Below are 26175 nucleotides of genomic sequence, written 5' to 3'. Positions count from 1 at the left end.
AAAACCTGTGAATGCAATCAAAAAAGTAAAAATGCCAAAAGTCTTGTATTTGGGTTGATTACTTATGGTTAAGGTTAGGGATGGGTAGCGGTTAAGGGGGTCGTGGTTGGGATTAGGGCTTTTCCCATAGAAGTGAATGGACGGTCCCCATTTAGATAGGAAGACCAACTTGTGTGTGTGTGTGTGTGTGTGTGTGTGTGTGTGTGTGTGTGTGTCTGTCTGTGTGTCTGTGTGTGTGTGTGTCTGTGCTCCCCTGCCTCATGCTGTATGCTCTCTACAATAGGCTGCAAGCTCATTTGCTTTGCATAAGTTAAAGACTGATGGATCATGTCGCTTGTATGTGGAAGTATTGTCAAAATATCTGTGGTGCTTTTAGCATTTGAACCCATGTGCACTGCAGCTAACCCAGCCTGCCTCTGTACTTCTCACCCTGGCGGCACTGCAGTTAACCCAGCCTGCCTGTGTACTTCTCTCACTGGCGGCACTGCAGTTAACCCAGCCTGCCTGTGTACTTCTCTCACTGGCGGCACTGCAGTTAACCCAGCCTGCCTGTGTACTTCTCTCACTGGCGGCACTGCAGTTAACCCAGCCTGCCTGTGTACTTCTCTCACTGGCGGCACTGCAGTTAACCCAGCCTGCCTGTGTACTTCTCTCACTGGCGGCACTGCAGTTAACCCAGCCTGCCTGTGTACTTCTCTCACTGGCGGCACTGCAGTTAACCCAGCCTGCCTGTGTACTTCTCACCCTGGCGGCACTGCAGTTAACCCAGCCTGCCTGTGTACTTCTCTCACTGGCGGCACTGCAGTTAACCCAGCCTGCCTGTGTACTTCTCTCACTGGCGGCACTGCAGTTAACCCAGCCTGCCTGTGTACTTCTCTCACTGGCGGCACTGCAGTTAACCCAGCCTGCCTGTGTACTTCTCACCCTGGCGGCACTGCAGTTAACCCAGCCTGCCTGTGTACTTCTCTCACTGGCGGCACTGCAGTTAACCCAGCCTGCCTGTGTACTTCTCTCACTGGCGGCACTGCAGGACGCTGGGAGTGTCCATGGCACCAGTGCAGCGTGTGCCACAGCCCAGCCACCTCGTCCTGCCACTACTGCCCCAGTTCCTTCTGCCAGGAGCATGAGGGGGGGGCTCTTGTGCCCTCCATACCTGACAGCAGACCCTGCTGCTCAAGACACAACCCAGAGATGCCCCCCGCACACGTGTCCCACCTCGACGAGATCAAGGTCAAAGAGGAGCCCCTAGAGCCCGGTGAAGGCGCCCCCTACTGATGTCCTGGAGTAAGAACAAGAGAGGGATAAGCGGAGACATAGTAGATAGGGAGTGGGCCTAAACAGACATCTCCGGTTAAACAGAAATCAGGAGATCCAGCACAAGTCTTTCATTTGCCCAGCCTGATACATAGTAACAGCCTGCCACCTTTATAAAGCAGTCAGCCATGCGGGCCTCACTCAGCATAGTAAAAGCTGAGCCTTCTACAACCATAATATTTAACCCACTTATTGATCTTTATTTTTCTATTATTCAATAGTGTGTCCTCTATAGCAGTGGTAATTTCAAATTGAATTTATTCAGTTTCATGTGAAAAGTGCTTTTTCTGTGATATTGGTTACTAGGCTGCTGTTATATACTCTGTTATATGACCTATTGACAATACCGCTGTCTCCTCCTCTTCCCTTCCTTGTTCCCATAAAGGTTCATTAATCTCTCCAAAAATACTGGATTATGTACCTCATATATAAATATATAAAATATTTGTGCAATTTTAACTGGACTGCATCACATCTCAGAGCATTATACCAAGAGCCCATCGAAATCCTCATCGTAGGATTCTTCAGAGTTGCTTAACAGATGATAATTAAGCAGATGAAACCCATCTTTATTTTGGGTCAAATTTTTTAACATATATTTATTAAATATATTTATCTGTGTATGTTTACAGCAACACTATGTGATTAAAAAAAATCCCATTGAGGTTTGCGCGTGCGTGCGTGTGTGTTTGCGCGCGTGCGTGTGTGTGTGTGTGTGTGTGTGTGCGCGCGCGTGTGTGTGCATGTTTGTGTGCGTGTGTGCGTACGTGTGTGTGTTTGCGCACGTGTGTGTGTGTGCGTGTGCATGTGTGTGTTTGCATGTGTGCGTGTGGGAGTGTGTGTGTTTGCGTGTGGGAGTGTGTGTGTTTGCGTGTGGGAGTGTGCTTGCTTGCGTGCGTGCGTGTGTGTGTTTGTGCGTGCGTGCGTGCATGCGTGGGCACTCGTGCATCCTGTTTTAAATGATCTGTTGGTATTCAGATCCTGTATTCTGATGTTCAGTTTTTTGACATCTTGATATGGTCAAGTAGCCTTTCCAATTCTGAATACTTCCTCCTGTTTGTGTATTACAAAAGTGTATTAATGTGTAATAATCGATCAGTGAATGTGATCTTGGAATGTCAGAAGAGTTTTTTATTTTTAGGAAACTTCAAGAGAATATCTTGGTAAAAATGCATTTGGCTCCCTGTTTTGGGCAAATTGTTTATACTCCAAAATCTAGGTAATGGCAAATCTTGCGCAGAATGTTGCAGAATAAAGATCATTTGTATTCTTCCATATTCATGAATTTTAATGTCACATTAAGTTTATACCAGGAAGTATCCTTATGATAAATTTGGAACCATTTTACAATAAGACTACCCTTATAAAGGGTTTATGAATGGTTTGTAATCAGGTTATTAATTAGGTTGTAACGCTTTGTAAATCATTAATAGACAATTAGAAGCAGTTATAACAGTTTTCTTTTTATTAATGAGTTACTACCAATTATAAGTGCCAAAAGGGATCCTTATTGTAAAGTGGTACCATCAATTTTAATAATTGAAATGTATGTCTCTGTATGTGTTATGAAGCAGGTCTCATCTTTACACTTCAGTATATTTGTTTGTTTAAAAAAGTGGTTTGAATGTGTGCTCTATCCACCAGATCTTAATCCAAATTAATAAATCTTAATACTGCACCTGTCAACAACTGGTGCAGTTCACACCAAATACTGCTGAAACTTTCTGGACTGTTTTTGCTATAATGTTTCTATTTCCAAATTGTTTTAATAGAGGCAGATTTTAGAGCTTTCCCATTTGTATTTGTTTGTTTTTTTTGGTGACTTTTTCTATTTTATACTTTGCCTTTAAGCATTTTTATCAGTCCTGTATTACATGCAGCAATAATATGACATATTATACCATTTCATTATTATGGATATTTTAAAACATTGTAATTGTTCGATCAGTGTAATATATATCATGTAAAAAATGTTGCTCAGTGATGTGATCATTTGCATCCTTTCATCGGTTTATGTGACATTTACTGTGATGAGCACTAGCAAGAACTTTTATTTCATAAAATATAGTGAATCTGACCTAGAATGAGTCTTGATCACATGGGGCTTTAAAATGACATCAGATCCTTTTCCAACTATGTAACCTGTCATAGCCACAGTAGCCAAGATTACTTCACCTGTGTCGTGAAAATACCGTAATGAACTTTAAATGGCAAGTAGCTGTTGTGGTGTGAAGTACTTTTTGAAGATTTATACTCATGTAGTTACTCTGTACTTGCCAAAAATCACATTACATGTCTATACCTCAGTATTTTTATTTTCACCACCTCTTGTTTGACTTTGTCATCAGGTACTGGTGACTGCAGTTAATGTGTGACATTATACTCTTACTCTTGTGCGTGAAAAGGGAGGTTGTCCACAAAAGCCAGTGCTTAGAGAAGGACATAAGGGAACTGAATTAGTCAAAGCTGATTTGATTACATTTTTATCCCAATACTTCCAGTTAGTATCAGTTACTGTTGCGTTCTGCACGTCAAGTCACTTTATTCACTGGAAGAATCAGATGCCTCTTCAGAAATTCCTTGAAGTTTACTTGAAATTTTTATGCCCATTGTCTATAAGTGTTGTTTTTATTTTTGAGTAAGAGTATTGCAGTATTGGTACTGGATACTGTTGTTATGGTTTTACATTAAGAGCTGAAAGCTTTTCCGTAGCTCCAGCAGTGCAAACCCTAGCTTCTGCTCTTTCTGCTGAAATCACCTCCCTCCTCTCAGCCTCCTCAGCCTTCGTTTCCTTGTGTCCGTCTCGTTTACCTCGCTCTTCCATCAAGCTTCCGTGATTCTGCTGCTCACTTGTCTGCTAGGGCTCTGTGTTCTGGAGTTTTTTTTCCTTTGCGTTGCTCATTCCCAAGTAGTTCCAAATACAGCTGAACAGGTTTTAGTGCATTATTGTCTCTAAATTGCCCTGGTCTGCTCTGGCAGTGCTTGCGTGGAGATCCCCAGGAGCGGCTCCAAGCTCAGCACAACCCTGTAACAGATATAAGGTTATGGCTGGATGGACAGAGGCGGGATGGTTTACACATACCTCAGGATTAACCCTTTCAGTTCTTGACAGGCATTTTCCACCATATTAATCCTGAAATAGTTCACTTATACTGTACAGGACCATCGTTTTCATATGACATGTATTAATGATTGACAGGACAGTTATCCTCAAACCACAAAATATATTTTCTTTGAATATGTATGTATTATGATTATATACAGTGCGTATTGACCTCACCTTGGAATTTAACTTTAGATTTTTAAAAATATGATGCATCTGCTTTAAAAGGGAATTATGTCCTGGGTCATTATGAGCATGTCAGTTTCATTGTTGTATAAATTTCCATGATTGTTGACTCTTATCACCAAACTATACACTCAGATGTAATAAAACAATCCAAAATTATATTGTCTTAGGCTGAATAAATATCACCTTCAAGACACATTGTAGTGTGGACCTTCCCTGGACTTTCTGCTAGGGTTATATGTGTATTGATGTTGAAACAGAGTGACTACAGATATTTGTTTTCTTGTTCAGCTTATGTTACTGCTGATGTAAAAGAGTTATGCTTGTAGACTTGTACATAAGAAATAGAAGATAAATCAGTCATTTTGATGTAGTGTCTTTAGAATGCCTGTAATATTTAGCTTATTAACGTGTTTAGGGACGTATATTTTTTGTACGTATATTAACTGTCTTTTTTTAATTTCAGATTATGACCTCAAAATGTTTTCCTCTGTCAGAGTATATTCTGAAGGGTTTTTACGTAACATTCCACAGATCTGATCATTTTCAGAATTTGCTTGAGGTTTGACTTCAATAAAACAATGCATTATGTTTAAAAAAAACAGAGTTGGATATTTTTATTAACTAATATTGGATATTGCAAGGTGCCCATGTAACCCATGCAATTTTAATGCCAAAAAGTCTCTCCATAATACATATATTAAGTACAAGCTAGTTAAGATAGTTTCCCAACAATTCCTCAGTTTCAGTAAATGTAAAAAATAGATTTGCACTGCTTAAAATATTTAATATCTAAGGCCAGAACTGTGCAGGGAGTAAATACCTTTGAAGCTCACGCACAAGTTCACTTCGGTGTGTCACTTTCCCATCACACAACAGGAACTGTGACCATTTTTCTAAAGAAGCACAGGACACAAAAAAGTTAGGTTAAAATTCACATGCAATTTTACATGAAACTCCAGAACAATGGCAAATGAGCAAGTCATTTCTTTAGTTATATGTTTTTGGTGGGATTGAATTGTGGTCAAAACTGCAGGATAAGTCGCATCCTGAATAGGTTTAAAATGAAACAACATTTTACCTATAATTTACTTATATGGCTCGTGACATGTTTACACCGATCAGCTGTAACAGCTATGACAGGTGAAGTGAATAACATTGATTATCTCATTACAATGGCACCTGTCAAGGATGCCATTATATATCAGGTCAGTCAGCTCATGAAGTTGAAGTGCTGGATACAGGAAAAATGGGCAAGAGTAAGGATCTGAGCAGCCATGACAAGGACCAAATTGTGACGGATGGACGACTGGGTCGGAGCATCTCTAAGGTGGCAAAGTGGTCTTCCAGGTATGCAGTGGTCAGTACTGACCAAAAGTGGTCCAAGGAAGGCACCAGGGTCGTGGGCAGCCAAGGCTCACCGATGCGCACGGGGAGGGAAGGCTAACCTGTCCGGTTATGATAGAAAGCTGTAAGAAGACCGAGCACATCGCAGCTTACTGCATATGGGGCTGCGCAGCTGCAGACTGTCAGACTGCCCATGCTGACTGCAGACCACTACTGAAAGTGCACAATGGGCACGTGAGGGAGAACTGGATCATTGAACAATGGAAGAAGGTGGTCTGCTCTGATGAGTCACGTTTTCTGTCATCATGTGGATCACCGGGTGCATGTACATTGTTTAACTGGGGAATAGATGGCACCAGAATGTACTATTGGAAGAAGGAAAGATCTGCCTCTGCCAGTCTGATGTACTGGGTAATGTTCTGCTGGGAAACCTTCAGCAGAGGTCACTGCTGGCCATTCCGTTCCCTTCTGTGTATCTGTTGTAATCACCTGCCTCTCGTTTGCTCTTCATTAGTCCTAGTATTGTAGTATCTGTCCTGTCCTGTGCTCCACATTCCAGTCATTGACAGTAGTGGACCTGTTGCCTGTGCCCCCTCCCTGTGCTAGTTTTCCTGTCTTGACCCCTCGTGGTCCTGTTTTGTTTCCCTGTGTCAGTCCATTTAGTTCAATAAAGTCCCTTGTAGTTTGCTTACACCTGCCCCCTTTTTCATGACAGTACCTCATATTTCATAGAACATGATCACATATAACAATTCTTATAGAAACCTGTTCAAAATTAGCAATGAAAAACTGCACCCCTAGTATTTCATGGCAAAATGTATCTAAAGTTTCAAGTGAAAAATAGAAAAGTGAGGAGCATAACACTGAAGAGTAATTACTAGTAAGGAATCTTAATAACAATAATACTGTTTTCTTTTACTCATTAAACCATTGTTATGAACAAAGCCCCTTATATGTCAGCTTTTCTGTTGTTTAGTATATAAGCTTCTGTATTTTTGCAGATTTTACATTGTTACTCCCTTCCTTACATTTTCTTTAAGGTGCCTCATTACAGCTTGTATTTCAGTGCTACTCCAACGCTTTTTTTATACACCTCTGCCTTATAGTCCTTATCCCAGCTGTTTCTCGTCCATGGTTCATTGTCATTGTTCTGGTCCACACCTGCCCCTGGTATACTCCCCCGTTACCAGTGGTTAATTTTTGTCCCGCATTCCTCAGTCCTGGAATTTGTTGCATTTCCAAGCTCCCTCTAGGTCCACGTGTGTAGTTTCCATAATAAAGTCCCTGTTCGGGGGTTTCACTGTACAAAGGCTGCCACTTTCAGTATGAACACCTGAGGATTCCATCATAAGATACTACAAGGTCCTGGAGCTGGTGAAAGGAGGTAGCAGAAAGACGGCAGCAGAAAGACGGCAGCAGAAAGACGGCAGCAGAAAGACGGCAGCAGAAAGACGGCAGCAGAAAGGAGGCAGCAGAAAGGAGGCAGCAGAAAGACGGCAGCAGAAAGACGGCAGCAGAAAGACGGCAGCAGAAAGACGGCAGCAGAAAGACGGCAGCAGAAAGACTGCAGCAGAAAGACGGCAGCAGAAAGACGGCAGCAGAAAGACGGCAGCAGAAAGACGGCAGCAGAAAGACGGCAGCAGAAAGACGGCAGCAGAAAGACGGCAGCAGAAAGACGGCAGCAGAAAGACGGCAGCAGAAAGACGGCAGCAGAAAGACGGCAGCAGAAAGACGGCAGCAGAAAGACGGCAGCCTACCACAGGATGAAAGTAAATAGGAGCACAATTGTTAACCAGGCTCCTATAGTACAGTTGGCAGCAGTTAATCCTGAATTGTTTCGTACACTGAGGATTAACTTCAGAAAAGGTGCCAATTTACCAAGCTCTGTGCTTTAATGTTTGCTGAGCTCGGTGAGGATCAGTGCTCACTCCTGCCAAACCAAACAATGATACTTGCAACAAAAGCAAAAGGTGATCACTTTGACATTACCAAAAAATAAGCAGCCTTAAGTTTGGTGTTTGTTATATCTTGTATCTTGTGTCTCTACTCATATTACTTCAGTAAGACTTAAGGCTACGTTTTTAGTCATTTATAAGCACATTTATAACAAATAATAATTCATTAATAAAGTATTATAAACATGGCTATAAATATTTATCAAAATGCATAACACATTACAGCCATGCGTATTATGCATTACGAATGCTTTATGAAGCTCTCATCTATAATGCATTACAGGTATATGCATTATAGATATATAGGTATAAGCATTAAGGATGCTTTGTATTGCATTATAAAGGTATCTATAGTGCATTATAGATCAGAGCTTCATAAAGCAGTCAATAATGCATAATAAACATGGATATAATGCTTTATGCCTTTTTATAAATATGTATAGCCATGTTTTTATGCTTTATGAATGCATTATGATGTATTATGTTTATAAATTAGTAAAAATATAGCATTAAGTAAAATGTTACCATTAGTTCTTTTTTTTAGAAAGTGATTTTTTTGCTCTTTGAAATAATCCCAAGCTTTGTTTGAAAAAAAATAGGCCTCTGGCCAGACTCAGACCCACGAGAAAAGGAGTCTGGATGATGGCCGACCGCTCAGCCCGGTAAGTCACCTTGGGGCCCGTTGAGTAGAGCAACACACAAGGGGCTGAGGGGCTACAAGACAAAGGACGGAACAGGATAGCCACTGACACCTGCTGGCCAAATGGACACGAGACACTTGGGACAGGGCCAGACAAGCACCAATGTTGGCATTATCAACCAAATTAGTAATGTTTTTAAAATTGTAAATGTGTCCTGCCTCCGGTGATGATGACTGTTCTGTAGTAACTACATGATAAATATTAAAATGTAAACTACATGAAAGAAAACTGAGAATACACTCGTACACCTACATCTCTACTCTCCCCACTTTATGGATGAAAATGTCCCATAGCACTTGAAACACTTCTCCAAACATGACATCTTCTGAACAAAGAAATGTTCCTTAGATCTGATAAACAAGAAGACAAATAAAATTAGATTATGTACAAAACTCAGTTACCTAAGTGTTTCTATAATTCTAAAAAGATGTTCATAAAATAATAAATGTTATATTTAAATTTTCATTAAAACAATTGACTAAATCGCCATAATCATACTATGCACTTTCATTACATATTAACCAAGTTATTGTATTCTAATATATTTTTAAAATATGACTTGTGGTGTTATATAGTATCTGACCAATAGCATATGTAAAGTGCTTCTTTGATATGGAGTGTCTTTCTCTCTATGGCTCCATTGTTCATGGTCATATTCAATTGCTTATACATTTTTAAACCAATGTATTAAAAATGCATATTAAAAATAATATCTGCTTTTCTTTAATGTTTAACACTCATATGCCACTACAGCTGTGCTTCAATAAATGATATGTTTTTTTGAAAAGAGATGGTAGCTGAAGGAATTACGTTTCCATATGTTGTTCATGTTGTATTGATTGATTTTGTAAAAAGAAAAAAAAAAAGTAACCAGTAAAAAATATATATCTCCGTTATCATTTGACTGGTATACTAAACTTATTTGGTGATTTTTGGTCATTTGTAGTGTGTGGAAAGATACAAAGGAAAAATGTGTTTGTTTGGTGATTTTCATATTAGACAGACATTGTACAGCAGAAAATGGCCATTATACTGCAGGTTCTAACAGGTAAAGAATCCAGCATCCCACCCTCTGTTAGCTAACGTGCCGAATAGGACACTTAATGGGAAAGGGGTGCTAAACTAATCTGGAGACAACAATGCCTTCTTCAGCAAACCATTACCACACTATTATAACAATAAAATAATACCATAGCTATTTTAATTTATTACTATCTGAAAAGTCTGTTGTGAATAAAGGCAATTCTATTACATGTCATTTCACTGTGAACATAAGAGACTATAAACCATACTAACCTTTACAACTGACTTTGAGGTGCTCCGGGGTTTATGCTGTGACATACAGCAGTGGAATTGTTGGCTTTCCAGTCTGTGCTGCTGCTAATATTAAACCAATAGTGGCTGATAATAAAGAGAGCAGCTGCCATTTTAGGGCTGTTTTCTCCTTTATCACTCGCCACAAAAGAAAATCACTCCTTTATTTGCACTCCAAATGTGGGTCTGCTGCATCGAAAGCATTCTGTGCTGTCTAGGGTTGTAGCATGAGACAGAACAAACAAGGTGGCGTCATCATTTAAGTACACAAAAGATTGCTCTAATGCATTAAGGTGATGAGCCGGCCAGGAGTCTCACAAAGGAGAGACGGTAACAGTGTCAGAGAGGGCATCTTCACATACTGTCCTACAGTGCGGTACGCGAGCTGCTCATTGGCTGGTCGGAAAGCTTTACAGAGGGTAATAAAGTCAGCACAGAATATCATCGGCTGCCCTTCTCTCACCCGAGAATAGTGCCGACACCTTTCTAGAGCAAAAAACATCACAAAGGACTCTTCTCACCCCGGTCACCACTAATTAGACCTTTTTACACAATTTTTTGTACACAAATAAACCAAGAACAAGCATTCAAGAGACTTCAGAAATTTTGTGCATGAAATACAAATCTATCACCTGCTTTTGGCTTTGAAGAAGCCCTGTGGCAGTTCGCTGTTACCCGCTGTGCTAAATGGTCTTTCTGATGGCAAACTAGTGACCTGTATGCAGAGATATTTCTTTGCAAGGTGCGGAGTTGGGAAGACTGGTCCATGTTCTTTCTACCATGCAGGTGGTTTTGTCTCACTGTCAATCTCAGCTGCTTTCATGCAAATTGAAAGTTCAGCCTCAGTTACACGTCTGTCAGATATTGTGGCTGGATATCGGCCTGAAAAGCTGCCAAGCCTTTGCTCCTCTTTTTTGGCTGCTGGTGCTGTTGTTTCAGCTGCTTCTGGAGCGTCCACAGCTAAGCTAGACTGGCCGACGGTCTCATCATTTTGAAGGGCCTCCACTTCAGATACAACTCTATGTTTGACCTCTTCCATATTTTCCCCCAGGATCCATAACCGAAGCAATGTCCAGTAGTTGCTGGGTGGCACGATCATCAAACTTCTCCCTCAGATAATGAAGAATTTTGGTCTTAATTAACATAGTAAAGCTCTATGTCCTCTGGATGCCGGTTTGGAAAAGCGCCGCACGGCTTAATATAGGAGACGGTGACACAGGACTGAGCTGAGAGTGACCTGTAAATTCCAGGAGGGGTTAATCCCTATTCTTTTTCCAGCAGGACAAAAAACTTGCAACAATTCTCTTGCATACACCAAAGGCCCGGTCAATGTGGGGACCTGGGGCTTCTCTCTGGAACCAAACACAAATTACAGGTCTATTCGTTATTTATATTATTATCATTTAATTTCAAAGATTTCTCTTACGCACATATGCAGCCCAGGGCACGAGGAGCGGGGAGAGAGTTCAGCTCCGTCAGCGATGAGCAGCAATTCCACTGCTCCACTCACATGCTCTGACACACACAGACACACACACAAACCCTGTTAGATTCAGCCTGTGACCAAAGCACTGCAGTCTCTTCCATTTGTTCATATCAACAGCTTTTATCACATTAGCAGCATTGTCTGTGCAAACTTGTCGTGCATCATCTAATTTCCACATTTTAAGTGCAACTTCAAGTTTAAAAGAACTGTCATCCCTGTAAAGAATACACCTGTAGTGTCTCGTTTCAGCAAAAGGAGGGTTCATTAAACAGCACAAATTTAGGACAGTTCTTCACCCCCCTTTATACCCCAAAAGTCCCCCCCCCCAACAAAGTGCTGTGGTGAAAGTTGTTGTGAGTGAGTTTGCATATAAAGGATGAACTCTTGAGGTGTGAGGATCCTGAGACCTCAGGGGTGAGGCAGGGCAGGGCAGGACAGGGCAGGGCAGGGCAGGGCAGGGCAGGACTTCCCAAAGGAGCAAATGGTCACTGGCCTTCTCTGGCCACTGTAAACTGCACCCTAGTGTTGCAGACTGGAACCCCGTTCTCTCCCTGGCTTCCCCATGATCATTACTAACAGTGTCTGTATTCAGATGATCAACCAAGAACACTGGGGCATCTTTACTACTTTTTTTTTTACAATATCCTATTAAAATGACTCACACACTTGCAACAATACATTTATGTGCACTTTGTACGTGTGTCTGTTGCATCAAAAACATTCTGTGCCCTCTGGGACCGTGGCATCATTTTCAGAATGCGAAAGGTTGTTATAGAAAGCCAAGCAGATCAAAAATATGTGATTTTTTTAACCCCTTGACAATGCATTAACAACATATTGTCTACGTGTTGTTAATGTGTTGTCAACAAGTTAGTGCATTAATTTTAATGTATACAACACACAGACAGGTCCAGGTTCAGACAACACACAGACAGGTCCAGGTTCAGACAACACACAGACAGGTCCGGGTTCAGACAACACACAGACAGGTACGGGTTCAGACAACACACAGACAGGTCCGGGTTCAGACAACACACAGACAGGTCCGGGTTCAGACAACACACAGACAGGTCCGGGTTCAGACAACACACAGACAGGTCTGAGTTCAGACAATACACAGACAGGTCCAGGTTCAGACAATACACAGACAGGTCCAGGTTCAGACAACACACAGACAACATGTTAACAACTTGTGATCTCAGACATCAGTTTCAAATTCTTAACTCAGTTTCAAATTCTTCTTGCTAAGTATCCTCTTATTTCTTTGTCCTTTTTTGTGTAGCCACTAAAAATAAAATCTTTGGATTGCAGTTTTGTGACTTAAATTATTAATTTAAATGATTATTAAATTCTTTTCATCAATATAAAATTGCCTCCATTTGCTACACTACTGCCTTTTTGATAAACACATTAGTGGACATTGTAGCTTTAACATAATTCATTAAACTTTAGTTTTCTATCATTAATGTGTGTGTGTGTGTGGGGGGGGCAGAGCTACAGCAGCGGTACTCACTCACTGTTGGTTAAGGATACAGACCATTGTAATGATGTCTGGCTTTGGAAAACAACATGACCTTTTTTGTTACCATTTTCATTTAATTTAGGGTCATGACCACCAGGGGGCACATTATCACTGATAATGATGCTTGTTAAAACTAAATCAGACCTCTTTTTGTTCAGATATGAGGCACGCAGACATAATTAGGTACACGGGTGATATTACCTATTTCCATGGAACTTACAGCTTTCCAAAGACTTAGGGTTATAATGAGAGTTTGTAGGCTAATTAGGTCAGATAGCAATTTGATTTGGCTTCACTGACAGCAGATGTAGGCTGCGCTACAGTGCCAAAGCCCCAGGCTACCCGGGAATTTCTCATTAAAACCATTTACCTGAGAAGTAAGTCTTTAGCCAATGAATTAAAGTCTATGAGAAAGTCTATGCAGATTATTCAGGATTATGCATTCATTTGGCCTATTTTGTATTTTATGCACATATAGGATACAGCATGTTGTAATTGTGTCCAGGCCCAGGATCATGCAGAAGGTCTGATGGCTCCTTGCTAATTACAGCAGGTTGTTCTCATTACTTGATAATAAAATGGCAATCAATCTATTAACTTCAAATTAACTTATTAACTTGAAGTTTAACAACTTGCTGTAAGTGACTACTGACCTAGATTTCAAACACCTGTGATTAAAAACAAAATCAAGAATTCAAAAAGTCAAGAATAGCTACAATGAAATATGCGTGGCGGTGACAGGACTGAAAAGGGCCGATAAAAGTTTGCGAACCCCAGGAAACGTTGTCGCTCCTTCAGGGTCCAGGGTTGGGTCCGGGGTTGGGTCCAGTCCTGGACAGCCTTCCCCTTGTCCTCTCACAGATCCAGACCAAGTGGTCGGCTTCCCATAGATCTAACTTGGTAAAAATCCTTGCTCCCTGAAGCAGGTAGAGGACTGATGTCAACAGAGGTACCAGATACTGGTTCTTCATGGTGATCTTGCTGAGGTCCCTATAATCAATACAGGGATGAAGCAACCCATCCTTCTTCTCCACAAGAAAGAAACCCCCTTCAGCAGTAGGGTGAATAGTACCTGCCATCAATGCCCCACTGATGTCTCCTTTCAGGCACTCGTATCTCCTAGATGGCCATTTCTGGGGGGTTGCCAACTGGGATCCCGAGGTGTTTCCTTGGATGGTGGGTGTGGTAACAGACTGCACCACTGCACGCTCCTTAACTTGACCTGACCTGACTTTGAGTAGACTTACACAACACTTGTCAATACTGAAATTCTGCTCTGTAAGTAACATGCAGCAACTACATGAGTAAAAATCTTAAGTATGTGTAACTCGTGCACAAAGATAATATCCCTGTACACTGTCATGTACTCTCAATCCACAATTAACACATTAACTGTTTGTGTATGTGGGTCTTCAATCCCATATTTTCTATACACTTAATAGCAACTAAATTAGTGTCATCATAAACCAAGTTCCATACTTCTAAACTTTGACTAACATGCAAGTGATGAGATATCAGTGGTGGCTTTGATAAATGATCGTTACAAAAAGACTCTGATGTAGTACTCAAGGATGGACAGTATTTCTGATACATATGATTAATATATGTATTATATATACAAAAATAGTATTTTGTATTTGACTTCACAAAATTATATAATGTAATTTGTATCGAAATACTTTGTTCAGTAGTTTTATACAGAAGACGTTTTCCCCAAAACAGTATACATGATTATTTAATGTATGCAAAATTGCTGAATAATTTGCTGAGTCTTATTGATGCATGAGAGTTTAGATATAATGCATGATAAATGATTTTTGTGTTGTGGGTGCGCTTGTTTGCATAAACAGTGCCCTCCACAATTATTGGCACCCTTTGTAAAGATTTGTAAAAAGGGTTAGAAAACATCCAACTTTTTGGTGAAGTAGTTTCATGTCACACTGAAAAAAATCATTCAGTCACATAAATCTAATCAAAGAAAAACAAACCTTCAAGAAATAATTATTTTCAACAAAAACACATGTACTGTACCATGATTATTGGCACCCCAGCATTTAATACTTTGTACAACCTCCCTTTGCCAGTATAACACCACTGAGTCTTCTCCTATAACATTTTATAAGGTTGGAGAATACAGAGCAGGGCTTCTGAGTCCATTCCTCTGTACAGAATCTCTCTAGATCATCCAGGGTCCTCGGCCCTCTATTGTGCCCTCTGCTCTTCAGCTCAGGCATAAGTTTATAATGGGGTTCAGGTCAGGGGAATGAGATGACCATGGCAGAAGCTTGATATTGTGGTCAGCTAATCATTTCTATGCTGTGTTTAGGATTATTGTCTTGCTGGAAGATCCAATGATGGCCCAGTTTCAGTTTGCTGGCAGAGGCAGCCAAATTTTGGTATTTCATGGACTCCATAATGCCAGGTGCCCTAATAAGGTTTCCAGAGCCTCTGGAGGAGAAACAGCCCCACAACATCGTGGAACCTCCACCTCCACCATATTTTACAGTTGGGATAAGGTTATTTTCATTATAGCCGTCCTTCCTTTTACACCTGTTTCATCAGACCATATAACATGGTTCCAGTAAAAAAGAAAGTGTCTAGTAAACTCCAGGTATTTACATTTGTAGTTAACTGACAAAACTAGGCTGCTTTCTGGCATGGCTTCCAAATAATCTGTTAGCATGAAGGTGGGGTCGAATGGTATTGGAGACATGTTAACCCCAAGATTTTACTTTGTTTTGTAATCCACCAACAGTGATCCTTGGGGATTTTTTTGCATCTCTTGCAAAACAAAACTGAATGTGGGGGCAAAATAAACTTGGGTCCTCTTCCAGGCAGGTTTGTAACTGTTCCAGTTGATGGCCACTTTATTATTATTGCCCAAACAGTATAAATGGGCATTTTCAGGCAAGTAGCTATTTTTTAATACCCATTCCCAGACTTATGAAGGTAAACACACTTCTGCCTCATTTGGTTTGTGTTTTCTTATCTATCCCATGTTGATGGATGACTAAGAAAATTTGGCCTCTGTGACACCTCATGTTTGTACCCCAGTTAATCAGGATGTCATGGATTACAGCTTAAACGTTCCTACACACTCCAATAAACTCAAAGATGTACAATTTACATAAAAAAACATGCTTCAGTTACATTGTGTCCACTATAATTTCCAGGGGTGGCAATAATTGTGTCACATACGTTTTTTTTTTTTTTTTTTTAAATAATTATTTCTTGATAACAGACTGGTTTTTATCTGATTAAATTTGTTAGTGAAAGGCTAGATTTTTCTCATATTTTCAGTGTGACGTGAAGCTACTTCACCAAAAGGTAGATTTTTTCTAATCCTTTTAAAAAAAATTTACAAGGGGTGCCAATAATTGTGGAGGGCACAATTATGTAATACTACAAAATGTTCAGTAATTCTTACTTGAAGGGAATAGTACGTTTTGGTTTTAAGTGTTAATATAGAACATTAAGCGAGCAAAATTCTCTTATATTTAATAAAGTAGTCCAAATATATGCGGTTAAAAATCGTATTGACATAGAGTTATTATTGTACATTAACAGGACAGGCTCTAACTCTCACCAGTATGCCACAGGACAGACTGCAAGCAATCATTGTTACAACTATTACATACTGAATGTTCGTACAATGTGGCTATTACATTTACAATTCAAGTCACCGTGCGATTACTTTATACGATGCAGTTGTTCCGTGTTTAATTACAGTTACCGCACGTCCTCTTAACCAGTTTGCATGCCATACAGCACAGGCAGCTCTTCCGCTGGGGGCAGCAGCGGGCAATATCCAAACTTCCGCATCCCCGAACTGGGCGAAGAGTCTCCCTACTTCGTCTGTTGCGGCCTTGTGTGAGCATGTTAGGAGCTACGCCACCTAGCGGTGCAGTCCGCCAGCCGTCCGCCAGCGCAGCGCCTGTGACAGACGGCGAAGGGGAAGCGGAGAACCTGAAGCCGCACATCCAGCTTCATGAGAAAATAGGCGTTTAGGAGCAAGCCCTGGCTTTAGCTCTGAAAGGCGGACACTTCTTCTCCGATCCGTATTAAAGAGCCCGAGGAGGGGCTGTGTTCGCGTCTGTAGGATGTCCCGACATGAAGGTGGGTGATCGCTCCGCGTCCGTGTCGTTACGGCACTACGGCCGCGGTTCCTGTCACGATGGCGGCCGTGAAAGTCGCCCCTTTCTACGGGCTCCATGCGCCGGCTAGCCGGTCCGGAAGTCGTGTACCAGCAAGGACAAGCGCGTAACATCGCTGATATTCCGGACGCCTGGGTTCGACTGGTTGCTTAGTCAGCTTGTCCAGCTAATCGGCTAGTCCGCTACTTAGCAGGTTAGCAGGTTCGATACGGGAGAGGCGAATGCCGGGCTGTGGGTCGCGGAGTGCGCCGTTTAATGCCAGTTTGTCGTATTTTATCTTCGTTACGGGGCGTCTTTTGACATTTTAGTGATTCTGCGATCTTGCCCAGCAATCAGTAGGCCGAGTGCTCCGTCATTCGGGCCTGGGAAGGCTGAGGCCTGGCGAGGCCTAGGCGGCGGATTCGGCCGCGGTAGGGGACGCTTGGCGTTGTGTAGTGTCTCGGTTATGCATGTGAAAAATAGTTGTATGTTCATATTTGTCTGTTTGTATGCGCATACGTGTGTTTGTGTATATCTGCAACTTACGGTCAGCTGACTATACACTGGCCGTTTCCGTGAGGCATGTTGCTAAGTAGCTGTAGGCCGTTCGGACAGTCCCCTAGCTCGGTGCTGACATGGGTCTTAAAGTTGCCGCAACCAGTAGTTTTACTTGGGGTTCCGTGGAAGAAGGAAGAGGGTAAGCACCACGAGCAGTGGCCGAGGTCTGTATGGGAAGCTTGTACACAATAACTGCCGGCCGGGGTACGTATAGGAAGGCTGAACACTATGAGCGCTGGTCGGGATCCGTGTAGGAAAGCTGTTCACTATGACTGGCAGTGGGAGTCTGTATAGGATGGCAGACCACTAAGGTTGTTACTCGGGTCAGTCTAGGAAGGCTGGACACTGATTGTTAGTGGGGGTTTGTATAGGAAGGCTGGACGCTATGATAGTGAGTGGGGGTCAGTATAGGAAGGTTGGACAGTGATTGCGAGTCAGGGTCGGTATTGGAAGGCTGAATACTTATTGCGAGTGGGGGGTCTGCATAGGAAGGCTGGACACTATGATTGTGAGTCGGGGTCGGTATAGGAAGGCTGGACACGATGATTGCGAGTCGGGGTCGGTATAGGAAGGCTGGACACGATGATTGCGAGTCGGGGTCGGTATAAGAAGGCTGGACATTATGATCGCGGGTCGATATAGGAAGGCTGGACACTGATTGCGAGTGGGGGGTCTGCATAGGAAGGCTGGACACTGATTGCGAGTGGGGGGTCCGCATAGGAAGGCTGGAGACTGATTGCGAGTGGGGGGTCCGCATAGGAAGGCTGGACACTATGATTGCGAGTCGGGGTCGGTGTAGGAAGGCTGGACACTATGATTGCGAGTGGGGGGTCCGCATAGGAAGGCTGGACACTATGATTGCGAGTCGGGGTCGGTATAGGAAGGCTGGATACTATGATTGCGAGTCGGGGTCGGTATAGGAAGGCTGGACACTATGATTGCGAGTCGGGGTCGGTATAGGAAGGCTGGACAGTATGCTTGTGAGTCGGGGTCGGTATAGGAAGGCTGGACACTATGATTGCGAGTCGGGGTCTGTAAAGGAAGGCTGGACAGTATGCTTGTGAGTGAGGTCTGTAAAGGAAGGCTGATCAGGCTAAAATAAAGGCAGCTTGTGTATTCAAACTAAAGATGCACCGAATTATAGGCCAGGGACCGGAATCGGCTGGTTTTCAGCATGCTCGGCCCGGACCAGAGACCAGCCAATTGGTCTCATGTATTTCTGTTACTGAACCGGTCCGTTTCACACATGCAACACATCATATGCACAACGGCACAGGCAATAGCCTCACAGTTGCCTGCACACTCACAGCCACATGCTAACATGCCATTAGCGTGGAAGTTCTTTGCTCTGAGTGAAGACGACACCAAGCTTGCAATTTGTAATAGATGTAAAACCAAAGTAAACCATGGGGGGAAACTTTACACTGATTATTAAACATATACTAGATAATCTTGAAAAGGAATAATCATTAAAATTGCAAAGCTTGCTAAGGTTTTTTCCTATGACAGAGTAGAAATGGTTCAGTGAAACTTTAACTATGACTGCAGTGGGAGTCTGTATAGGATGGCAGACCACTAAGGTTGTTACTCGGGTCAGTCTAGGAAGGCTGGACACTGATTGTTAGTGGGGGTTTGTATAGGAAGGCTGGACGCTATAATGTCTGTATGAGAAAGCCCGATCTTAATCTAGCTTACTAGCGATGTAAGAATTGTATGTGCATAGCATGTGGTGCTGGTATTTCTATTACCCTGTACCTATTATTTGTAAGAGTATAGTACACTTCAGTTCTGTTTGGAGATTTTTAACCTAAGTATCTTTATTGTAAGACAAGTAAAAAAGGAGAAACGGTCAATGTCGTGTTATCTGGTGAATGTAAATATACTGGAAAATTATATAAGTAACTGACATTTGTTTTATTTAAATCTGTTGCACCTGCTCTTGTTTAGTAACGTAAAATATGTCAGATAAAGTCGGGTGTACAGCAACTCATTTTCAGTTGTTAATTGTACCTCTTTCCAGTGACAGAGCTCTTTATTTTTGAGGTTGTTTAAGTGAGAGAAGGTCCTGTAACTTAATGCAGTTTGATGGAAATTGTAAAGTTTAACGATTTTAATTTATTAGGAAAATAAAAATTTGCATTGAAGAAGAGCTGATTTTTGTTTGCATATGCCATCAATTATAGTTCTTAAAAAGAAAATCGGAAATCAGAATCGGCCAAGGAAAATGCAATCGGTGCATCTCTAATTCAAACTTTTTAGCTAGCTGGTCACTTGTGTCAAATTACATTAATAATATAAAGTCAAGGTAGTACATTACAGGAATATAATGCAGTATATATAGAATAAAAATACATAGTTGTATTTTGGATGTCACTGTTTACGTGTTTCTTGAAATGAATGTGAATGTAGTTAAGAGAATGTTTTCTCTGCGTATATATTGTGAGACTGAGGTTGAGTATGAGTTCAGCACATAGTGTGTGATGATATTAACACTGGCCCTATTTTTAAAGTCTGTTGGTAAATGTGCTGATAAACCAAGGCGCAGGCTAATTTCCCATCGCTAACTTAAGACCACTGTGCTGTAGTTGTATGAACTTGTCAATAGTCAACTTTGTTTTGGCAGTTTTTTTCTGGATTTAGTCAGTCAGATAGTTGTCAGAGTACCATCATGCTAACTTTTGGTCCATTTAGCAAATATTCTCATAAAAATGTATATTCATTTAGTAACTTGTAATTTTTCTCATTTGTGGAGTTTATTACATCACTGTCTTGCTGTTCCAGCCATAACTCCTTAAGGCCATTCATACATCACCTTTCTGCATGCGCTTTTGGTTGTGGACAAGGGGAAGTGACGTAAAATTGTCATCAGGGGATTGCTGCGGACAACTGCAGTCCCTGTACATGTAGCTCAGGTTTTTATGTGTAGTGGAAACCTTTCACATCTGTGTGCATCGATTGTGCAAGATTATTGATTAGGTATTTCCAGTAGGTGGCAGTGTGGACTTTCAATGATAAAAACGTCTGCGGGTCCTTGAGCAAGGCCCTTAACCCCCAGCTCCCTGGGCGCCCCAAAAGGTGGCCGCCCTTCGCAGACAGCTTACCCTACAAAGAGCAAGTTGAGGGAGGTGTAAAAAGAATTTCCCCACAGGGATAATAAAGGATCAATTATTATTATTATTATTATTATTATTGTTATTATTATTATTATTATTATTATTATTAGAGGTCTTTATTGTCAGTATTACAGAAACAGTGAAACAGTTCAGCAGCTCACTGTTTAGCAGCATAAGTTAAAGTAATAAATTAGAGAAATAAGAACAACACATAGAGACAGCCAGCCTATTACAGTATGAGTGTCTGAGTGCAATGTGTACAATGTCAGTCCTAGGTAGTGTCTGCTTAATGACCTGCTCTAAGCTTAGTATTGCATAGAAGACAGTCATTCAGGGGGGTGAAGCTGCAGAGTGAAGGAAAACCTTTACTCTGAACATTAGAGAAGGCCATGCACACACACCAAGTATTAGGAAAGGTTTCAAACTTTCAACACACCAATGAGGAGCTGCCAATGATGGAGTAGAGAGAGAATAGTTGTTGTAGTGGTTATGGTGAACGGCTGTTTGAGGAGGGTCTGAGGTACCCGCATACCTGATTTTTCATACTGTACAGACATTATACCGAGGTATTTCAAAAAACATTTAGGCATTTTGAAACCTTGGCCCTAAAATTCCCTAAGTGGGCTGGAGTCTCACCTATTTTTGTCATAAGGATTTCAAAATACTGTGGTATTAGTCTACTTGAAAGTTTGGAGTGATTTCTGCAGACACTGCTTCTCAGTGAGTACCTTTCCTTATACTTGGTGTGTGTGCATGGCCTTCTCTAATGTTCAGAGTAAAAGTTTTTCTTCACTCTGCAGCTTCATCCACTGAGTCTGAAGAACCTCTTGATTCTTAGTATCAACACTCAGCAAAATAACCCCTCTGGTTTATTTTGTCTCTCTAGTGTGATTTGCACAGAGACATAATAAACATCTTTATTAAAAAAATCACACTGCAGTTTTTGTGCATTGACATTTAATGTGAACTATGCATGCGAAAATTTATATATACTGCTGCTTTACTTTCATTTTTGTGAGGCCATTATAAATATCTTTAAATGTTCTGGGGACTTTTAAACAGTGTATTTTCCATAGGCGAACAAACCCTGAGTTAAAATGTTTTACTCTTACTATCCATAGAACATGCAATTTAGGTTAATGTATGACTGTTAATTGTTAGGGTTATCTATGACTGTGTTAGCTACATACGCGGGTGCTTTTCCTTAGGTCCTCTGTCTTTTGAATACACAGGAAATCCCAGAGGGCCACTGTATCATACAATAACAAACACATATTTACTACAGTACCCTTTCTCTTTCAGGGGTCAGCTGTGATGCATGTTTAAAAGGAAACTTCAGAGGCCGCCGATATAAGTGTTTAATTTGCTACGACTACGACTTGTGCGCATCATGCTATGAGAGCGGAGCCACGACCACCCGACACACTACGGAGCATCCCATGCAGTGTATACTGACCCGGGTAGATTTTGGTGAGTGCCCATGCAGTGTATACTGACCCGGGTAGATTTTGGTAAGTGCCTGTGCAGTGTATACTGACCCGGGTAGATATTGGTGAGTGCCCGTGCAGTGGGTACTGACCTGGGTAGATTTTGGTAAGTGCCTGTGCAGTGGGTACTGACCCGGGTAGATATTGGTGAGTGCCCGTGCAGTGGGTACTGACCCGGGTAGATTTTGGTAAGTTCCTGTGCAGTGTATACTGACCCGGGTAGATTTTGGTAAGTGCCTGTGCAGTGGGTACTGACCCGGGTAGATTTTGGTAAGTTCCTGTGCAGTGTATACTGACCCGGGTAGATTTTGGTAAGTGCCTGTGCAGTGGGTACTGACCCGGGTAGATATTGGTGAGTGCCCGTGCAGTGGGTACTGACCCGGGTAGATTTTGGTGAGTGCCCGTGCAGTGGGTACTGACCCGGGTAGATATTGGTGAGTGCCCGTGCAGTGGGTACTGACCTGGGTAGATTTTGGTAAGTGCCTGTGCAGTGGGTACTGACCCGGGTAGATATTGGTGAGTGCCCGTGCAGTGGGTACTGACCCGGGTAGATTTTGGTAAGTTCCTGTGCAGTGTATACTGACCCGGGTAGATTTTGGTAAGTGCCTGTGCAGTGGGTACTGACCCGGGTAGATTTTGGTAAGTGCCTGTGCAGTGGGTACTGACCCGGGTAGATATTGGTGAGTGCCCGTGCAGTGGGTACTGACCCGGGTAGATTTTGGTGAGTGCCCGTGCAGTGGGTACTGACCCGGGTAGATTTTGGTAAGTGCCTGTGCAGTGTATACTGACCCGGGTAGATATTGGTGAGTGCCCATGCAGTGTATACTGACCCGGGTAGATATTGGTGAGTGCCCATGCAGTGGGTACTGACCCGGGTAAATTTTGGTGAGTGCCCGTGCAGTGGGTACTGACCCGGGTAGATTTTGGTGAGTGCCTGTGTGGAGGAAACACACAGGTAAATTTAGGTAAGTGTCTGCTTAGGGTATATTACTGGGGTTAGATTTCATTAAGTGCCCAAGAGGTGTATGTTACCAGAGTTGATTTTGGGAAGTGATAATGCAGTGAATTGTTAATTGATTTATGTTTTTTAATTTATTGCTTTAATTTTAGATGTTAACATTGTAAGATGGTTTCTGAGAAAGCACTGCAGATTAACCCTAAATAAATGTATGGGTAGTTGACATACTACTGGAGTCCTTGTTTAATGCAGCATTGTTTGGTGTCCTGCAGACTTGTATTATGGTGGGGAGGCCTTGTTTAATGCAGCTTTGTTTGGTGTCCTGCAGACTTGTATTATGGTGGGGAGGCCTTGTTTAATGCAGCTTTGTTTGGTGTCCTGCAGACTTGTATTATGGTGGGGAGGCCTTCTCGGTGGAGCAGCCGCAGTCATTCACGTGTCCTTACTGTGGAAAAATGGGCTATACAGAAACATCTCTACAGGAACATGTCACATCTGAGCATGCAGAGACCTCCACAGAGGTGGTGAGTATCTCCTGCACCTCAGCACTTTACGGACTGTGTCACTCTGCCTGCATGATCTGTTCACAGCCCTCTTCTTATGGATTTTATTGCTCGCTCTTCTCCCCCTGGCAGATTTGTCCAATATGTGCTGCACTCCCAGGCGGGGACCCTAATCATGTGACGGATGACTTTGCCGCTCACCTCACACTTGAACACAGAGCACCCAGAGATCTGATATCCTTTGAAAACCTTTAAACTGTCGCTGGGACCCATTTGACCAGTACGCCCGCCTGCTATTCCAAACACTCGCTGCCTCTCTGTGCTGCATTGATTCCTTAATGTGAGCTCACGACGAATCGAGTGGTGTTCGGCATGTGAGGAGGATGTTCCATCCTGGGCGGGGGCTGGGAGGTCCTCGCGCCCGCAGGTCCAACATGCACTTTACAAGCAGCTCCACTGGGGGGCTCTCCTCTTCTCAGAGCGCTTCCTATTCTCCAAGCAACAGGGAAGCCATGGATCCCATAGCAGGTGGGTTCTGCTGTACCGGCTAGAAGCGGATGGTTCGCCATGGTCCCCTTACCGCTTCATGTCTGACCTGCACCAGCTGTCCTCTCTCTGCAGAGCTGTTGTCACAGCTGTCTGGTGTTCGGCGCTCCGCGGGGGGGCAGCTGAACTCGGGCCCGTCTGCGTCGCAGCTTCAGCAGTTGCAGATGCAGCTTCAGCTGGAGCGCCAGCAGGCCCAGGCGGCCCGGCAGCAGCTGGAAACGGCCCGCAATGCCTCTCGCCGCTCCAATGCAAGCAACATGAGCACCTCCATCCCCCAGCCCAGCGCCGCCTCTAATGCTGCACCTGACAGCAACCCCCCTTCCTCCCACAGCTCCCAGTTCCTCCTCACAAGGTGAGCTACATCTTCCAGTTCGTAGTCACTGGAGGTCCTCCGACCTTACAGGGAAATTTGGGGGTTGGTGGCAGGATTGGCACTCCAGCCACCAGAAAAACACTCACACTGGTCCATTTGGACTGGTGTGGTGCTGAGGTATCGCCCACCGCATGGCTGCACTCAGGTTCTCACCCCTGGGGTGGTTTGGCACTCTAATCAGTGCATGCTCCTTACCTTACTTGTCTCTTGCCTGTTTATTATAGTGTAGTACCAAGCTGCATTAATATCTGAAACGTTTTCTGTTTTTTTTTTTTTTTTTTTTATCTTGATAAATTTATCTATTATACATGTTAGCCAGTTACTGGTGTTGACAGGCTGCAGGCTGGAAGTTAACTGGTACTGAAGGGCTCTTGCCCCCTTTCCTATAGCTCTTGGTTGTTTTCCATCGGTCGCTGACCAGGTTAATTTCCGTAAATAACAGCTCGGCGTGATGCCCCCCCTTCTTGTGACAGGTTGAATGAGCCAAAGATGTCGGAGGCCGAGCGGCAGATCGCGGAGAGCGAGCGTGCGGACCGCAGCCTGTTCGTGCAGGAGCTGCTGCTGTCCACGCTCATGTGTGAGGAGAGCAGCTCCTCCGACGAGGACGAGCGCAGAGATTTCGCCGACTTTGGGGCCATGGGCTGTGTAGATATTATGCCTTTAGATGTTGCTTTGGAAAACCTAAACCTGAAAGAGAGAAACACGGGGAAGGAGCCTCCGCCGCCTCCTCTTTGATGTCGTCCTTTCACGCAGACAATGTCCTCTGTGCTGTAACTGCCAATGAGAGTGGACAACACCTGTTTTTGGATTTGTTTTTCGGTGATTGTAATTACAGGCCTGTCACCCATGTTACATTGTGTACATTCATAAAAAACAAGAGAGCGCGTGAGAAGAAGAAATATATTAAATATATGAAAGCTGATAATCAGTTCCACATAACTAATTTTTACTTCAGAAGGTTAACAAAGGTCGCAGTGCTTCCGCTGCTTGTTTGAAAGGCTCTCCAGAAAATACTCCACATTCGACACTGCAGAGGACACAAACCCTTCTCTAAGAAGCTGCTGTGTGTATTTATGAATATTAATGAATAAAAAGTGCTTGGATGGTTTACCGTAACTACTGCATGATGTCATTTGCAGCGTGCATGAGTTTTAATGACACTGTCATTAAAATAGGAAAAAAAAAATCCCAAAGCTTTCTTTAAACATTTAAGGGTTACTTGAACAAGATTTCAAATCAAATATAGCAAAAACAAGAAACTGAGGGACTTGTATTTTAATGTTCTTTTGTGTTAAAACTATTATAGAAGCTGCAGTAGTTACTAAAACAGTGCAATGTCTGTCACAGCTTGACTGTCCCTCCTTCAGTGTGACATCACCGTGTGTGATTTGCCCATGTGGCCTCTTGTATCACCCAATTACAGTCGCAGGACTGCTTCCCAGGGTGTGACGGTGAATTTCAGAATGTGCAAAATGACAAGATGAAAACAACACTGAGATCCCATAGAAAGTATCTTGTTTGAGGAAAACCTGATCAACAGAAGAAAAAAATCTTGCTTCTAATATTTTTCTCATAT

General features: G+C 42.6%; 2 protein-coding genes across 9 annotated transcripts in view; both read left to right on the top strand.

Moving 5' to 3' along the window:
- The window catches only part of LOC111851463 (histone-lysine N-methyltransferase NSD3-like), a 28543-nt gene extending 23338 nt beyond the window's left edge, over positions 1-5205 (top strand). For all 5 annotated transcript variants that reach the window (XM_072714025.1, XM_072714028.1, XM_072714027.1 and 2 more), the window contains one exon: positions 1031-5205. In XM_072714025.1, coding sequence (XP_072570126.1) covers positions 1031-1275 — 245 coding nt within the window. In that variant the 3' untranslated portion in view covers positions 1276-5205. The remainder of the gene's footprint in view (positions 1-1030) is intronic.
- An 11569-nt stretch (positions 5206-16774) lies between these two features.
- On the top strand, positions 16775-25715 carry kcmf1 (potassium channel modulatory factor 1). Of its 4 annotated transcripts, none has more exons than XM_023826468.2 (7): positions 16775-17044; positions 22035-22202; positions 23562-23701; positions 23813-23914; positions 24031-24208; positions 24302-24578; positions 25073-25715. In XM_023826468.2, exons 1-7 carry the CDS (start codon positions 17029-17031, stop codon positions 25332-25334), a joined length of 1143 nt encoding a protein of 380 aa, XP_023682236.1. In that variant the 5' UTR covers positions 16775-17028; the 3' UTR covers positions 25335-25715. The 4 variants fall into 4 exon arrangements, with proteins under 4 accessions (XP_023682236.1, XP_023682238.1, XP_023682237.1 ...); XM_023826470.2 differs by lacking the exon at positions 16775-17044 and adding an exon at positions 17121-17275 and having other exon boundaries at positions 22035-22243; XM_023826469.2 differs by lacking the exon at positions 16775-17044 and adding an exon at positions 17124-17275.
- Positions 25716-26175: the final 460 nt, after the last annotated feature.

The sequence above is a fragment of the Paramormyrops kingsleyae genome, chromosome 7 (assembly GCF_048594095.1).
Source record: "Paramormyrops kingsleyae isolate MSU_618 chromosome 7, PKINGS_0.4, whole genome shotgun sequence".
NCBI classification, from domain to species: Eukaryota; Metazoa; Chordata; class Actinopteri; order Osteoglossiformes; family Mormyridae; genus Paramormyrops; species Paramormyrops kingsleyae.
The sequence above is the reverse complement of the archived record's forward strand: the minus strand, read 5'-3'. Positions and strand labels throughout refer to the sequence as shown.